Source organism: Hyperoodon ampullatus, assembly GCF_949752795.1.
Source record: "Hyperoodon ampullatus genome assembly, chromosome: 13".
In the NCBI taxonomy this organism is placed as follows: Eukaryota; Metazoa; Chordata; class Mammalia; order Artiodactyla; family Ziphiidae; genus Hyperoodon; species Hyperoodon ampullatus.
Window position 1 is genome coordinate 88,591,190 of NC_136926.1, and position 17,898 is coordinate 88,609,087.

At 40.1% G+C, this 17,898-nt stretch overlaps 1 protein-coding gene across 2 annotated transcripts in view; it reads left to right on the plus strand.

Moving 5' to 3' along the window:
• The window catches only part of ATP9B (ATPase phospholipid transporting 9B (putative)), a gene marked incomplete at its 5' end in the record, with an annotated part of 207,075 nt that overhangs the window by 36,062 nt on the left and 153,115 nt on the right, over positions 1-17,898 (plus strand). For both annotated transcript variants that reach the window (XM_079717497.1, XM_079717496.1), the window contains one exon: positions 10,905-10,963. In XM_079717497.1, coding sequence (XP_079573623.1) covers positions 10,905-10,963 — 59 coding nt within the window. The remainder of the gene's footprint in view (positions 1-10,904; positions 10,964-17,898) is intronic.

A 17,898-nucleotide genomic window follows, 5' to 3' on the forward strand; every position in this document is an offset into this window, starting at 1 on the left:
GGATTTAAGTCCCATGTTAGATATATATGATTTGGAACTATATTGTCTCATTCTGTGGATTGTATTTTTTCTTTCTTGATGGTGTCCCCGATACACAAAAGTTTTTAATTTTCATGAAGTCCGAGTTCATCTGTTTCTTTCTTTTTGTCGCTTATGTTTTGGGGTTGTATCTAAGGAACAGTTTGCCAACCCAAAGTTATGCTTTACTTCTGTATTTTCTTCTAGGAGTTTTATAGTTTTAGCTCTTACACTCAGGTCTGTGACCCATTTTCATTTTGTATTTTGTATGTGATATGGCTTCTCATTCATTTGCATGTGAATACCAAGTTGCCCCAGTATCATTTGTTGAAAAGACTGTTCTTTCTCAATTGAATTGAAAAATTAATTATTAAAAAGCTTTAATGCTTAAAGTATTGGCATGATAGAGGAAAGGTGTGTTACAGAAAATAAGGTAAGCTTTAGCTTTGGGGAAAAGAATCCCCAGAATGGCCAGGTAAATTAGGCGTAACTTTGGTTTGTCTGTTGTGGAATACAGTATAGGTCCTGGCTTATGTTTTAAATTGTTTTGTATTATGGAATTTGGGCTGAGCAGAGATTTGTTTCTGGGCACTAATTGTATCATTCACAAATAAACAGTGCGGTGATGTCAGCAGAAATGACAGAGTACACAGCTCCACAAATCAAGCAGAAAGTGGCGGAGCTAACTTCGTCAAAACTCTGGAAAACAGTCAAACTTTACAGCCTCCAGGTGATTGTTGCATCCAGGAAAAGGCCTCCTAAAAATTATAGGAAAGCTTTTTGGTATCTTCTCCTGCCTTGTTCCACCCCCTCTCTGTCATGGCACCCACCTGGAAGACAGCAGCAGCCATGTTCCCAGTCTGGGCTCTGGACCCGACCGTGGAGGGCGCAGAGCAGGCCCTGGAGGGCACAGAGCAGGACGAGCTTGCAAAGCACTGTGTCTGTCTGTCTAACCTGTCTGGGGGCTACTTGAAGGACTGACCCAGTTCGCTCGCTTGTCTTTCACCTAACTTGGAATTCAGGGCAGGAAGGCTGAAAAGCTGCAGGCGTTTCTTCTTGTGTAAGGCTCGGGTACAGCCGGAGTAGCCGGGCAAAGATTAGTTGGGGTTCACACACGAGAGTGTCACTTCCAGGCAAGAAAAGATGGGAGAGAATCCAAAGTGCCCCTGTTTGCTCGGGGAATTTTGAAAGCTACATTCAAGGCCAGAGCTGGATGCAAGCTCAGAAAAGGCCTGAGAAGGTCTTTGGCTTCTGACCAATTTCTAGGCTCAGGACAGGCGGAAGCAAAGGCTGAGGCAGAGCTATAAACAGCCAGGCTAAGTGACAGGGTCCCCAGCACAGAACCACGGCCTGCAAAGGCTGGGAGAGGCCGTTCTTCCTTTCTATCTTCTTTCCTCCCTCCCTCTTTGTCACCATATGTGACAAAGAATACATGCTTCACAAAAATAGTTTAGAAAAGTCACTAAATATACATGGCTATAGCATATACCAAGCAGCAAAACAAACCCAGAAGAGGGGGAAATAGCTCATTTCCTGGGTTACCAGATTATAATACTCAAAATGTCCAGTTTTCCACAAAAAATTACAAAGCATGCAAAGTGTAGCCCATTCACAGAAGAAATTAACAAAAACTGTCTCTGAGGAAGCCCAGACATTGGACTTACTAGACAAACACGACGTCATCCGCCTCAGATGTGCTCAGGAAGCTAAGGCAAACAATGGACCAATTGCTAAAAGAGACCAGAATGATATGTTAACAAATGGAGAATATCAGTAAAGGTATGTAAGCTTTAAAAAAAGAAGCCAGAAATTCTGGTGCTGAAAAGTACAATAGATGAAGAGAGAAACTCACTAGAGAGTTTCAGTAGCAGATTTGAGCTGGCAGAAGAAAGAATCAGTGAACTTGAACCTAGATCACTTGAAATTATCCAGTCTGGGGAGCAAGAAGTAGAATGAAGAAAAATAAACAGATCCTAAGAGACTTGTGGGGTAGCATCAAGTGTACTAAGGTACACGTGATGGGAATCTTAGAAGGAGAGGAGAGAGAGAGCACAGAGAGAATACTTGAAGGAATAATGGCCAGTAACTCCCCGAATTTGAGAAAAGACGCAAATCTACACATTCAGGAAGTTCACTGAAGCCCAGAAGGGTAAATGCAGAGATCCACACTAAGACACATTACCATCAAACAGCTGAAACCCCAGGACCAAGAGCACACCCTGCAAACGGCAAGAGAGGCGGCTTAGCACATACAAGGGGTCCTCAGTGAGGTGATGGGCCATCTGCAGACTTCTCATCAGAAACCTTAGAGGCCAGGGGGAAGTGGGGTGACGTTTTTAAAATTGGAAAAGGAGAAACCGTCAACAGAAAATTCTATGCTAGTAAAACTGTCACTCAAAAATGAAGGCGAAATTAAGATATTCCCAGATAAATTTAGAACTAAAAATAGGGACTCAAATACAAATACACATATACCCCTGTTATCACTGCACTATATACAATCGCCAAAAGGTGATGATGACAGTCCAGATGTCCATCAGTGGATGGATGGATAAACAAATTATGGTCTCTTCATACATTGGGATATTGGGATATTATTTAGCTATAACAATTAATGAAATGCTGATACGTGATAGAATGTGAATGAACCCTGAAAATACTATGCTATGTAAGAGAAGCCAGACACTAAAGGTCATATATTGTATGATGTCATTCTTTTGAAATATGCAGAGGAGGTAAGTTAATAGATATAGAATGCAGATTGTGGTTGCCGTGGCCTGGGGAAGTAGGGAATGGCAGCTGCTTAGTGGGTATGAGGTTCTTTCGTGGTGATGAACCTGTTTCGGAACTTGATAGAGTTGGTTGCACAATACTGTGAATGTACTAAGTGCCACTGAATCATTTACCTTAAAGTGGCTGACTTTATGTCATTTTCACCTAAAACAGTATAAAATGATGAGGAAGACAGACTGGTATACGTCTTTTACAATTCTGTAATATTTGAATTCAAAATACTCTAAAAGCAATTTCAGTGGTTTCATTTCAGATGCAAGTGAAAATGCACGTTTAAAAAAAAAATCGGTCCTCATTGCCTATGGTCTGAGAAATCGACATTTCCCATGTAGGTAGATGTCGGTAGCCACAGCTGCTCTTTTGGACTCCCGTGTGTGTCAGAGCACTTGCCCTGTGCTCAGTCACATGACCTCCGCCCAGGGGTGGCTGGTGTGGCCTGCAGTGACAATGAGAAGCCTGAAGCTCATGCTAAAGAATTTGCCCTAAGTTGCCATCCTTTTTGGCACAGTTCGTGTTTGAACCTGGACCCTCTGACCTCAAATTCAGTGTTCTTTCAGCTGTGGCACATTGCTTTGTGGCTGGTTATTCTGATGCAAGTGATTGATAAGTAAAATTTAGTATATAGAAAGTGCATGTGTATGCTTATTATTAAGTGTAGTTTAAAATTTATTTTTTGAATGGCATTGACTTCTTTCTGTGATTTATTGTAGTTTGTTGTATCATTTTACAGCATGTGAACTTTTTATATTTAGAGTTCTCAAGCACATTCTTGTAGAAATACATTGAGAAAATGTTCTGTCTTGTTATTTTTTTCTTTTGAAAAGGAAAGCCACTTCCACTGTTAAGTATGCTAACGACTTGAAGGTGCTGTGTTTGGAAGCAGAGGATATTTTAGCTCTGGCATATGACCTTAGTGAACACTGAATGATTTTTAGTTTGCTCTGTATTTCATTGCCTGCTAAGCTGCTTTTCTTGAGCGGGAATTTTCCATACCTGTTGCTGCTACCTTCCTTCCTTTCTCTTTAGGACTACTTGAACTATTCATTATCTCCTAGTGAATAGCACCAGAGGCAGAGGCAAGGAAGAGAAAATAAAATAGATTCTCCTACTTCTTGGCAGCTTTTGCAAAGAGTTTGAATTGTGTGGCCATTCTGCTTTTGGATTCTTGGAAACAATGCTGTTTTCTTCCCTTGTTGCTAGGGAGTCATGTACAGATTGTATACCTTGTTTGTAATCATCCAGATGGCTAGTTCACAATTCATTTCCACAAATATTTACTAAGTATCCACTATGTGTTGGGTACCATGATAACTTGATGAGATTAAAACATGGGTAAGTCCTGAACTAAGCTTTTTAAAGAGCTCATGCAGTCAGTATTCTAGCACATAGGATCAATTCAGAAGTCTTCATTTATTTGTTTGTGTTTTCATCAGCCGCCGGATCTCAGCAGGGCTAAGTTGTGTCAACCACTATTAGTGTATTTCCCAAATTTAAACCTAAAGCTAACATGGAACTTGATATTTAGAAATGAAACTTGAATTAATTTTGTGCTGCTGGGTCCTACAGCTTGTGATGATTGTTTTCCAGTATATCTTAGTTATTTCTTTTTTATTTTTTAATAAATTTATTTATTTTTATTTATTTATTTTTGGCTGCGTTGGGTCTTTGTTGCTGCGCACGGGCTTTCTCTAGTTGCAGCGGGCGAGCGGGGGCTTCTCATTGCGGTGGCTTCTCCTGTTGCAGAGCACGGGCTCTAGGCCCGCAGGCTTCAGTAGTTGTGGCTCGTGGGCTCTAGAGCACAGGCTCAGTAGTTGTGGTGCACGGGCTTAGCTGCTCTGCGGCATGTGGGATCTTCCCAGACCAGGGATCGAACCTGTGTCCCCTGTGTTGGCAGGCGGATTCTTAAGCAGTGCGCCACCAGGGAGGTCCCGTAGTTATTTCTTTTACTAGTTCTGGCATTTTGTCGTTTAACATGTTTTCAAGTATTCAGACATAGGAGAGAGAGAAAAATGTCTGTGACTTGAGCCTTATATAAAGTACTTGTGTTTGTGTGTGTGTGTGTGTGTGTGTTTGTGTGTGTTTGAGAGAATGTGAGAGAGAACATTTGCATATTTACATGTCTCTTTGGTCCAGTTTCCTTGCCAAAAAGGAACCTTATCTGTGCAGAGTATAGAAATTCTTTATTCCTGTGTATTTTAGCATCTTTGATTCATATTATCAACACTGTGTTGTCCCACACTTGTTAACATTCTTACTCTGGTTTTTTTACGTTAAAAAGGTATTTATGGAATGTCGAATGAAATTTTGTCATCTTTTAGTGAAATTGACTCTATTTGTCAGTAATAATCATTCCTTGAAAATCGAGAGATTTTAAAATCCCTCGTTAGTGCCTTTTACATATTGTCTATGCAATATGTCGCTTTCACTAAGTCATCTTTCTTGTCTGTGGTCTGAGCAGCATTTTAAAATACCCTCTTCCAATGCTCATTCCAGAATATTCAGCATACACTATTGCATTTTTACTCTAAGTAACATTTATCAATCCATTACTATATGTCAGGCACAAACGCTTTACATACACTCCCTCATTTGTTTGGTTCTCTGTGGCTGTATCATGGTGGACACGTATCCTCAGGACTGGATAGATAGGCAAGAGTGGATGTACATACTCATTATCTGCATAACTGGTATTTTTACTTAGGTCACCCTAAGAGGACCTGTATGAATTCATTTCTTCAAGATATTAAGCATTTAACATTTTTTATTGCATTGTTTGGAGATTAGCGCCTGGAACCCATGAGACATACATAACTTTAAAAAATACTTGCTTGCACAGGGTACCTTCTCACACAGACGGGCGTTTCGTGTATGTCTGGATGCTGGTAGCATCCTCTGCTTCCCTCTAGTGACTGGCATTACTGTGCTGGTTACCTGTAATGACTGGACTCCCAGCCACACGTTTTTTTAAATTTCCAGCTTGGTGAAAAATGCTCTCATTGTGTTTGCTTGCTGTTTATCTTTTAACCCGTCACTGTTTGTTTCTTATCCTTTATGGAAGTTCATTCCCCTGTTGTTCCTGTGTTCGTCTTTACCTTATAATTTCTCTACTAAGATAAATTTATCACATGTGGCAAATATTTTTATCTTGTTTGATTAATTTTTTCATTTTTTTTCAGATGTAGATAAATTTATATTTTTTATGTAGGCATATCTTCTGATCCTTTTCCTTTGTGGTTTTTTCCTCCATCTTAGGAAGTCCATTCAATACCAATATATTATAAGTGACTATTTTATTTTATTTCTTTTAATTTTTAAAAAAATTTTATTTATTATTTTTGGCTGCGTTGGGTCTTTGTTGCCACATGTGGGCTTTCTCTAGTTGCGGCGAGCGGGGGCTACTCCTCGCTGTGGTGCGCGGGCTTCCCATTGCGGTGGCCTCTCCTGTTGCGGAGCACGGCTCTAGGCGTGCGGGCTTCAGTAGTTGTGGCACGTGGGCTCAGTAGCTGTGGCTCGCAGGCCCCAGAGCACAGGCTCAGTAGTCGTGGCGCACGGGCTTAGTTGCTCCGCGGCATGCAGGGTCTTCCCGGACCAGGGCTCGAACCTGTGTCCCCTGCACCGGCAGGGCAGGCAGACTCTCAGCCACTGTGCCACCAGGGAAGTCCCTCCATGTGACTTTTAGAATCAGTTTGTTAATTTCTATTTTAAAAAAGCCTGCTGAGGGCTTCCCTGGTGGTGCAGTGGTTGAGAGTCCGCCTGCCAATGCAGGGGACACGAGTTCGTGCCCCGGTCCGGGAAGATCCCACATGCTGCGGAGCGGCTGGGCCCGTGAGCCATGGCCGCTGAGCCTGCGCGTCTGGAGCCTGTGCTCTGCAACGGGAGAGGCCACAACAGTGAGAGGCCCACGTACCGCAAAAAAAAAAAAAAAAAAAAAAAAGCCTGATGGGATTTTGATTGGGATTGCATTGAATCTATAGATAAATTTGGGGGAGAATTGACTTTTTAATAGTATTAAGTCTTCTGATCCATGAATGAGGTATATCTCTTCCTGTATTTAGGTGTTTTAAATTTTCTCTCAGCAATATTTTAGGTTTTTTTCAGAGTATAGGTCTCTCTCTTAATATAATACGATGTGATATAATATAATATAGTATAGTATAAAACTTGTTTCCCAACTACCCACTTTGCTTCATAATCTGTTTTAAGTTAGGCTCCTACTTAAAATGGTGAGAGATTTGAGGGAGAATGCCATTCCCACCCAAATAATGAAGACAAGCCCAATAACCTGCTGATGTCACGGGTGGTGGTCTGCCCAGGAAGCAATACCTGTTAATCTGAAGTGACCTTCTAGAGGGCTCCTTATATGCGATCAAGTGCATTTTTAAAAAGTTGCTTAATTATCTCTCACTCTTATCTCCTTGTGTGTGTTTTGTTGGGAAATAAGTAATTGATACATTTTCATCCTTATTTGGTAATGTCTGTGTCTAGTTAGTTGTGGTTTTTATGGTTATGCTCTCTTTAATCCCTTCTGGCATTTGACCCATTTTAACTGATTAGGAGTAGAATAGTTATCAACTCCTTCTGTTCTTTTAAAATGGGTTAAGTTTGGATATGCATTTGCGAAGAACAAACTCAATGTCCTAAAAGTGCACAGGATCTGAAATTTGGTAGACACTCAGGTGTTTGAATATTTATAGCATTATAGCATTTTAAGCACATTGTGTAGCAGTGTGTATAAAATCCTGCTGATGCTTATACAGGTTACAGAAGGCTTCGTGGGGTTATATTTGCTGTGCAATTAAGGAGGTCTGGGGAGGGAGGGGTTTCAGTCAAAAGGAGCAGAAGTGCAGAGAACCTGTAAGGATAAGCAAGGGCCTCACGCGGCTGTAGGATAAGGTGCCAGACTAAGACAGAGCAGGAGCAAAGGGAAACACAGACAGTAGGTAAAGCTGGAAAGTTCATTTGAGATCAGTTGTGAAGAATGTGTATACGTGCTGCAAATTTGATTATCTTCTAAGTAATTGTCCAGTAATGGAGGGTTTGGGGTGAGGATGAACATAATCCTTAATTTTTCAACTAGTTCGTTTGGAATTATGCTGAATTTGGAAAATAGTAACAGTGGCGACCATTTAGTTGTGTCTTATCTTTGCAGGTGACCCTGACGAGTGGCAGTGAGGGTGGTAGACAGGGCACGTGGTTAGACGCTCTGCAGGAAGAGGAGCGGTTCTTGGAGTGATTTTTCATCTCTCTCCGGAGGAGCCAATCAAACTTGGTTCGTGGGGCAAGTGAGCTAGATGCTTGCCTCCCGTGAGAAGGAGCACATAAGCCATCCTACTTTTGAGGCATAGTGGCAGGGAACGTTTATTGCTAGAAGAAGGATTGAATGGAAGGATTTACCTGCAGTAGTTGAGAGAGAGGAAAGGACTGCTGTTACCTTACTTGGTAATAGTCACTATTCACTATTTCATCAAAAGAAAAAGGCTGGTGAGGTACGACTTCCTGAGTACGTACTTGACAGTAAATGGAGTAAGATGTTTTTAAGGAAAACTGTCATTAGATTTGAATACTGGTGTACACGTCGAAGTATCTTTGTTACTATATTTAGAACTTGCTTCTATCAAGTGTAGCTCTGAAGTTACTAAATTTTAAACGCCCATTCAGTAAACACTTTGTGTTGTTGATGGTTCCATTGGTTTGTGAGAGCAGGTGGCCGTTGTGTGTCTTCTGTGCTGTGACTTGTAAAACTTCAGGAATATCTCTTGTTACCAGTCTCTTCCAACTCTGATATTAGCATGTTGCTAGCTAGGATCAGCTATCAGTTCCGTTCACAAAGGGTGGCCAGAAATCAAACCGTTAGTGGAGGCGTGGACTGTGCAGATTAGGCTGCGGAAGGTCACGATGCTGGGCTGTCAGTGCTGGACAGATGCATGGGGAGTGGGTGGCTTTCCTCCATCTTTTCTGTCCGATGCCTTTGCTGTCCTTTGGGAAAGAGAACAGAGAAGAAGTCCGTGAGTTCGTGTGACAAAGGCTGTAAAGGAAGTGCAGGCAGTCCCCTGAACACAAGATTAGAATTATTAGAGAATTCAGAACTGTTGAACAATTTGACCAATTCTTCAAAATTTAGAAATGTGTACTTTGAACAGACAAGTGAGGCAGATTATCATACTGATTTGACACTGTGCTGTGTTTAGCCTTCTCGTATTTTGTTCATGTTGTAATATTGTGTAAGAGTTGAGAACTTGTAACAGTGCATTTTACCATAAACTGTTTTACTTAAACGTGTAATTGCTAGTAAGTTCCATAGAAATGAATAGTGATCACAATTAATGCCTTAAAAATTAAAGGCTATTAAATATAAATTGTGCTGTTACCATGTGAGAGAATAATAAATCTCTGAGAAATGTAAGGTCTTGATTAAGGAGTCAAAAAAGGATGCGTTTTCTTTGTTTCAAAATAGTTTAAAATTATTTACATTTACTACATCTTATGACTGCAACCATTTCTTTTTCTCTCTTTTTTAAATGTGTCTATTAAAATGTAAAAAAGCAGAAGGAAGGAAAAGTGGATTGGAGAGAAAATAAAATTAAATGATAAGACAGGAATTCTGATGAGTTAATACTCAGGGGGTATGAGATAAGTACTATGTGTTTACTGCCTGATGCTTAGCTATAAAAAACATAATAGTGGGAGTACAGACCTGAAGCTTGAAGTGACCAACTGAAAAAAAAGATTTCAAGTAGACATTCTTTTGCAAGTATTTTTTGGCTACTAATTGATGTATACTTACCACTTATGAAAATATCGTAAGATTTGCTTCACATGCAATTCTAAAGAACTTTGCTATTTTATAATATGAATAAAAAGTAGCTTCATCTCCCCCCTGAAAAGTTACTCCAGCCCTTATGTATTTATTGTATAATTGAGGAACATGGAAAAATGTAACAGCAAAAATATAATATTTACAAAACTTTTTGATAGCCTCAAAACAAATTGTTAGGAACTGGTATGATTCTATTGAAACGCAGCTGCTTTAAGAGGTATTTAGGAAATAAGCCTTTATAATAAGTTGAATTGGTCTAAAAGTCAGTGTAATGACTGGTAATGTTAGTATTTGATAATGTAATATGAACTTAGCTCTTGTTCTGTTAGCTTTCAGAATAAACTGAATGTAAAAGAAGTGGACCTTTTCCCATGTCAAAACAGTAGTTACAAAAATGTAAAGGCAGATCCATAGGCTGTTGCTGGTTTCAAAAGGGAGATGGACAGAGGGAGGGAGACCAAGGTAGGGAGGTGGGGAGAGAGGGAAGGAGGGAGAGAAACAGAGGGGCGAAGGGAGGCAGGGAGGGAGGAGACGCAGGGAGGGAGGAGCCACAGGGAGCGAGAACTGAGCCAAGTCTTGCTGCTGCTTCAGGACGGCGTCTCCCATTGTCCACGCCAACTTCTCACCTCTCTGTGGCACTAACATGATGTAGATGTTGTGTGTTAGATTTTGTAAATGATTACAGTGCACTAGATACTAGAGAGACAATTTAAGAATTTGCACAGCATACCATGTGGAAGCATCACTTTTTGTGTAAATCTCTAGACCTTAGTTTTCAGTCCTGACCTGTGTCTCTAAAGCTACCAGTGGAGGGTGATTTTACATGTAATTTTCTTCATTTCTTTTTTCTGTCAGTTATGTGCCTGTCAGTGCCATCCACAATATTAATGTAAGGATTTTACATCTCCATGTTACTCAGCTTCAGTCATCAAATTATGTTATTTAGTGATATTTTTGGTCATCCGTAACGTGACTCAGACCTGAAATAATGGCAGATGTGGGAAGAACTTTCCAGATGGAATCCTCTTCCCCATTCTCGCACGTCTTTTATTGGGGGATAGTTGATTGTATTTGGGAGTTCACTAGGAGAAGTAAATTTTCAGCGACTGTGTCTGTCTGAAATAAATTTATTTTGAAAGTATAAGTATAGATAAATTTCTAAAGTGTTATTTTTTTCTCCCAAAGTTATTTCTAAAGTATTATTTATCAACTGAAAGTTTAACTCTGATGTGCTATTATTTCCTTGAGTTGATTATACTTCTTCTTCTTTTTTAAGGTAAAGTGCAAGTTAAGAGTTCAGACATACAAGTTGGAGACCTCATCATAGTGGAAAAGGTTGATGCATTTTTAATATATTTTAGACATGTATATGCCAGTTATGAACATTTAGCCTGATTGCAAGTAACTTGAATCTGAAGGAAATTGTTTGAGACATGTATTTTAAATCTTAACATCTTTGTGTAAGGTTTGATATATGTGAAGAAAAAAATACAGGTTTTTGTATAGTATGTTTTGCTAAAGTACATTTCATTGTGTGTAGGTAGTCATATTTTGTCTAAAATAAGACATGTTAACTGTTTATTGTTGCATTATCAGAATTATATCTTTTGACCAAAGGATTGTATTAGTTAGAACCTATTATAATGGAATATGTTTCAGTTTCTAGAGCTTCCTTTTACAGACAGATATATGTAATTATTGGGTATTAATTCTTATGGCTTAAAAACTTAACGAGGGGGCTTCCCTGGTGGTGCAGTGGTTGAGAGTCCACCTGCCAATGCAGAGGACACGGGTTCGTGCCCCGGTCCGGGAGGATCCCACATGCCGCGGAGCAGCTGGGCCCGTGAGCCATGGCCGCTGAGCCTGCACGTCCGGAGCCTGTGCTCCGCAACGGGAGAGGCCACAGCAGTGAGAGGCCCGTGTACCGCAAAAAAAAAAAAAAAAAACTTAACGAGGGAAAGGTAAATGGAAACAAAAGAGGATTAGAAAGAAAAAGTTTAGGTCAATGTAGGAAGAAGCCATTTTAAAAACCCCACAGTGGTCAGAGGTGGCCGTCGGCAGGCCACTACTGGCCCAGAGTCTGGAGGCCTGGGCTGTCTGCTTTTGCGGAGAAGCGTTTCTGCCTGCACAGCCTTCCTTAGTAACAGTGACTGAGGGCATGGTCTTTTTGTTTTTCCTTTTTTAAGGCTGTAGAACGACATTTTAAAAAATATAGAATGAGAGGTTTTCATAAGGCCTCTTACAGAGGAGTGTGAGCCCCTGGTACCAGCTGATATCCACATGGGAACCCGTGGGAACATACCCAGCCTGAGCCGCAGGTGGGGAGGTTGAGTGAGAGCCTTCCCCGTCAAGAGGAAAGCGGTCTTCATCTCACTGCAGTCATCTGTACACAGAGAATGTTTTGGGCTGTGTTTGTCTGAGTTTACGGAAAGGAGAAAATTAAACATACTGATTTGCAACTTATTTACGTAGTATTCAGTTATATGGATACTGTAAGTTACTAACTTTTGATCCATTGTTAGATTTTGGATGGTTTCTCTTTTCTTCTGTGAGAAGTGCTATAATGAACATTCTGGTATGTACATCCTTTCAGGACTCTATAGGATAAATGCTGACAAGAGGGATGGCTGAGCCATATGTTAGTCATATAAATTTTGATGCAATTTCTAAGAAACAGCAACCTTTGTTTTCTCAAGTTTCTGTGGTCAGGAATCTGGGTGCAGCCTAGCTGCATCTCCTGGCTCTGGGTCTCCCTTAAGGCTCTCAGTCAAGTTGTGTCAAGGTGTCAGCCCAGTAGCCATCACCTCCAAGTTCCACGGGGGTGGAGCTGATGCCAGTCTCATTCTTGGGGTTGTTGGCAGGACTTGGTGCCTCTTTGGACTCAGGGCCTCAGTTCTATGAGCTTTTGGCTTGAGGCTACGCTCATTCCTGGCCACATGGGCCTCTCCACCGGGCAGCCCACCACCAGCCTGCCAGCAGGAGGGGGAAAGAGAGAGTGTGAGTGCCAGCAGAAGGGTTGCACAGTCTCCGAGACCTAGACTCCAGAGTGATGCCCCATCACCTTTTGTTTTCCTCTTGACTTTTAGGAGGATGTCTCGTGTTTCTTGTGTTGAAGGTTAGGATAGAATCTTCTTTGTGAATCAAATGAGTACTGTTTGGCCTTTTCATTCTTTCATCTCTTATTTCCTCCTTAACTTTCCTATTTACCCTTTTTTCCCCTTACCTTTGCTGTTTAGTTTGACGTAGCAGTACACTCACCTTCCTGTTTTCCCTCAGTCCTCCCATTTTTACTGAGTAACAGGTGCACCCTTCTTGGCCGTCTCATTAGTCATACAGGTAGATGTGAAAGAGAGATCTACATCTGTGTCTGGGTGTTCCTCTTCAGTGTCTCTCTGGCCTCACAGGTGTCTTCTCCATCAGTAAGAAAGATTGGTGAGTGACATAGGCCTCTGTAGACATCCAGGTAAAGGTTTCCCTTTGATATGGAGCTGCACCTCTTTGTGTTTGTTTGTTATTTCAGTGTCCAGTGGATAACATGTTGTGGATGACGCACCAGTGTTACATAATGTGAGCACGTGTGTGGTATCCTGTGCTACTCTGAAATTTAAAGATTTGGTAGCAGAGCTAGAGGGAAGACTTCTAAAATGTTTTCACTAGCCTTAAGGAAGCACTGCTGCATACTAAAAAAGAGGGGTGGCACCACTTACCTGATTTAGTTTTTTATATTGCCAATTGTACTTTCATTTTCATCTAAAAATTTTTCATATATTTTACTTCCCTGAAAAACATTGAGTATTCTGAAGTTTGATAACATAGTTTCCAGTAACTACTGGGAAATGATAAATTTTTAGTAGTAGATTCATGGTATTTGTCAAACCAATTTTGTGATTTTTGTAGTGATGAAAGGTTTTTTTCTTGCCAGTTGATATAATCGTCATAAGGAAATAGCAGAGATCTGCTAGCAAATGGCTTTGTCCTTCTACTTTTTATTTAAGACTTCTGGGAATACTTATCACTAACCAGAAAAGCTATTTCTCTCTTTTTTCATTTTATTTTTATTTTTTATTTATTTTTTTTTGCGGTATGCAGGCCTCTCACTGTTGTGGCCTCGCCCGTTGAGGAGCACAGGCTCCGGACGCGCAGGCTCAGCGGCCACGGCTCACGGACCCAGCCGCTCCGCGGCATGTGGGATCTTCCCGGACTGGGGCACGAACCCGCATCCCCTGCATCGGCAGGCGGACTCTCAACCACTGCGCCACCAGGGAAGCCCATATTTCTCTTTTATTTGACCGTATTCCTATTTATAAATTAATGTTTGGGTATTTCCATGGTGGATTTTATGTTATAGGATAGTTGTAATTTTTTATCTTAACATGGAATTAAAATTAGTACATCGATATTCATTTTATGGGTATTTACAAGAATAATGCTAATCAGCTTTGGCTCAATGTTATAGATGTCGGTAGCCGTAGAACATGGGAGAGCAGCAGCAGCCTGGGACAGAAAGTGGAAAGAGGATGATGTGGCCTTCAGTGTTCACTGCATCTGGGTTTAAACTCCTAGTTCTCCAGTTTCAGATTCAGCCTAGGAGAAGTATGTGTTTGACATGTACCTGGAAATTGGGAGGGTAGGACCATTCAGAGTCACGGTCAGATGATCCTTTATGCATGCAAGGGGAAGCAAGAAATTCCAAAGATTATCTCTCAGCTTAATAAGGAAACCTGAACAGTAACTGAATTTTTACACAGATGTATGTATCAAAATCTCAGCAAGGTTTTTTCTTTGTTTGTTTGTTTTGGTTTTAAAGACAAAATAAGATTTTTCTAAAACTAATTTGGCAAGGCACAGGCCCTAACATGGCAAAAACAACCTTGACAAGGAGAATAAAGTGAAAAGAGTCACTCTCCTAATGTTAAGGCATACTTCCTACTATAGTAATTAATATAGAGCAGAAGAAGGGTAGAAACAAAGATAATGAAGCATCAATGGAGAACCCAGAAACAGACCCACCTAAATATGCTCAAGTGACTTTTGACAAAGTGCAAAAGCAATTAAGATGGAGGATGGATAGCCTTTCAACAAAACAGGCTGGAACTAGCGGGCATCCATGGGTGAAAAATGAACCATAATCTAAATGTCACACCTTATATAGATATTACATCAAAGTGGACCAGGGACTTAAATATATAATGTAAAACTGTAAAACTTTTAGAATAAAACAGGAGAAAATATTCAGAATCTAGGGTAGGAAAATAGTTTTTAGACTTGACACCAAAAGCACAATGCATATAAGGGTGAAATTGATAGATTGAATCATTAAAATTAAAAATTTGTGCTTTGTGAAAGAACATGTGAATATGGTGGAAAAACAGACTGGGAGAAAATATTTGTAAACCATATATCCACAAAGATTTGTATCTAGAATATGTAAAACCTGTTAATACTCAACAGTAAAAAAAAAAATCAAATTAGAAAATGGGCAAAAAAAAAATAAAGAAACATTTAGCCAAAGAAGACATACAGATAGAAAATAAGCATATGAAACGTTATTCAACATCATTAGTTATCTGGAAATGCAAATGAAAATACAGTGAAATACCACTACACATATAGCAGAATGGCTACAATGAAAAATGATGACAGCACAAATGCTGGCAGTGACGTGAAGACAGTGGATCACTCATACAATTCATGTGGGGATATCAAATGTTACAGCTATTCTGGAAAATCATTAGACAGTCTGTTAAAAAACTGAGTATACAACTATCATTTGACCCAGCAGTTGAACTTCTGGACTTTTATCACAGGTAAATATTAATTTAGATTGGCACAAAAGCTTGAACATGAATGTTTATACCTGCATTATTCATGATAGCCAAAAATCAGAAACAGTTCAGATATCCTGAACGGGTCACGGTCAAAGAAACTGCTGTACATTATGCCATGGTAATTTCATGTTAAGAAAACACAGGTCCCTGCTCCTATATTGCTCAGAGTCTTGAGAGGAGGGAAAAATAAAAAGTATCCAATAATTATTTTGAAGTTTCTAGTTTATTTATTAATGCCTCATAGAAAATAAAACCGGATAAGGGAATAAAGGGTAATGGTCTAAAATTAAGAAAAAAATTCCATGTATGAGATGATAGTATCAAGGGAATAAAATACTTATAAATAAAGTCATGGTTAAGAATAAACTTAACAAAAGAACAAAACCTGTACTTTGAAAACTGCAAAAGATTGTTAAAACACAGTAAAGAAGACCTGGATAAATGGAACGACGTCCCATGTTCATGGATTAGAAGTATTCATATGTTAAAATGACAGTACTCCCAAACTGATCTACAGGTTCAGTGCTGTCCCTCTTAACATCCCAGCTGACTTCTTTGCAGAAATTGACAAGCTGATTCTAAAATTCATATGGAAATACAAGAGATTCAGAATAGCCAAAGCAGTTTTTAAAAATGTGAACAAAATTGGCGTACTCACACTTCTCCATTTCAGAACTTTCTACAAAGTTAACATTAATCAGGACAGTATGGAATTGGTATAAATTAAACATTGAGAGTCCAGAAATAAAGTCTTAAATTTCTGGTTAACAGATTTTCAACAAGAGTGCCTAGAAAATTCAGTGGGATGGGGCTGTGTTTGGATGGGTGCTTATTTTTGACCCAATACTGATTATGAGAGTCTTCATTTTGTTGTGTGCAGCTGTAATTCATTCATGTTGTGGTTACATAGTATGCCTTTTATCCATTCTACTGTGGTGGATATTTGGGTTGCTTCTAAGTTTTGCCTGTTAGGAATGATACCTCTGAGTCATACTTGATCATGTCTTCTGGCTCACATGTGCACACATTGCTGCTGCATGTGTACTGAGGAGTGGACTTGTTGGATTTTGGGGTGAGTGTGTATGTTGCACTTGAGTACTTACTGCAAATGATTTTGCAAAGTGATGTATCAAATTATACTCAGATCAACAGTGAGTAAGAGTTCCCATTCCTTCATGTTTGCCAACACTTGGCATTGCCAACCTTTTAAATTTACCATTTCCAAATTTTACATAGTGGTTGTGGTTTTAATGTGCATTTCTGTAAAGACTAACAAAGTTGGACACCTTTTCATATGATTTTGGATATCTTTCTTATTTGGGAAAAGCCTATGAGAATCTCTTGCTGTTTTTCTTCAGAGTTATCCTTTCTTAACAGTCTGCAGGCCTTCAAGTATTCTGGATGGGAGTCCTTTATTAGTTTTATGTTGTGAATATCTTTTCCTTCCTAGTGTGCTTTGTGTAACAGAGATGCTTAATGAATTCAATATATTATCATTCAAATAAAAATTCTATTGAAGTCAACCTTATTAATCTTTTCATCTGTAATAAGTTTTTTTTTTAAATTTGTGGTGGTAGGGGGAAGGAGTCTTGTTTAAGAAATCTCTTCCTACCAAAAAGTCCTGAAAATATTCTTCTGTATTATCTTTTAGGTTTTATTTTTTATTATTTTTTTCCTTTCTTTTTTTTTTTTGTGGTATGCGGGCCTCTCACTGTTGTGGCCTCTCCCGTTGCGGAGCACAGGCTACAGACGTGCAGACTCAGTGGCCATGGCTCACGGGCCCAGCCGCTCCGCGGCATGTGGGATCTTCCCGGACCGGGGCACGAACCCGTGTCTCCTGCATCAGCAGGCGGACTCCCAACCACTGCGCCACCAGGGAAGCCCCTCTTTTAGGTTTTATTGTTTTGACTTTGACCTTTAAAAAATTTTTATTTATTTATTTATTTTTGGCTGCGTTGGGTCTTTGTTGCGGTGAGTGGGGGCTACTCTTCATCGCAGTGTGCGGACTTATTGTGGTGGCTTCTCTTGTTGGGGAGCACAGGCTCTAGGCGCCCAGGCTTCAGTAGTTGTGGCACATGGGCTCAGTAGTTGTGGCTCTCAGGCTCTAGAACGCAGGCTCCATAGTTGTGGCGCACGGGCTTAGTTGCTCTGCGGCATGTGGGATCTTCCCGGACCAGGGCTCGAACCTGTGTCTCCTGCATTGGCAGGCGGATTCTTAACCACTGCACCACCAGGGGAGTCCCTGACTTTGACATTTAGAAGTATAATTAGTTTGGAATAGATTTTCGTGTTTTGATTGAAGTAGAGGCCAGGTATTATCTCTTCTCATTGCCCATGGGTATCTAGTTTTCTCAGCACTGTTTATTGAAAAGATGTCTGCAGTGCCAACTTTCTCATAAGTCTGGTGTCCATGGATGTGTGGACTGACTTCTGGATTCTCTT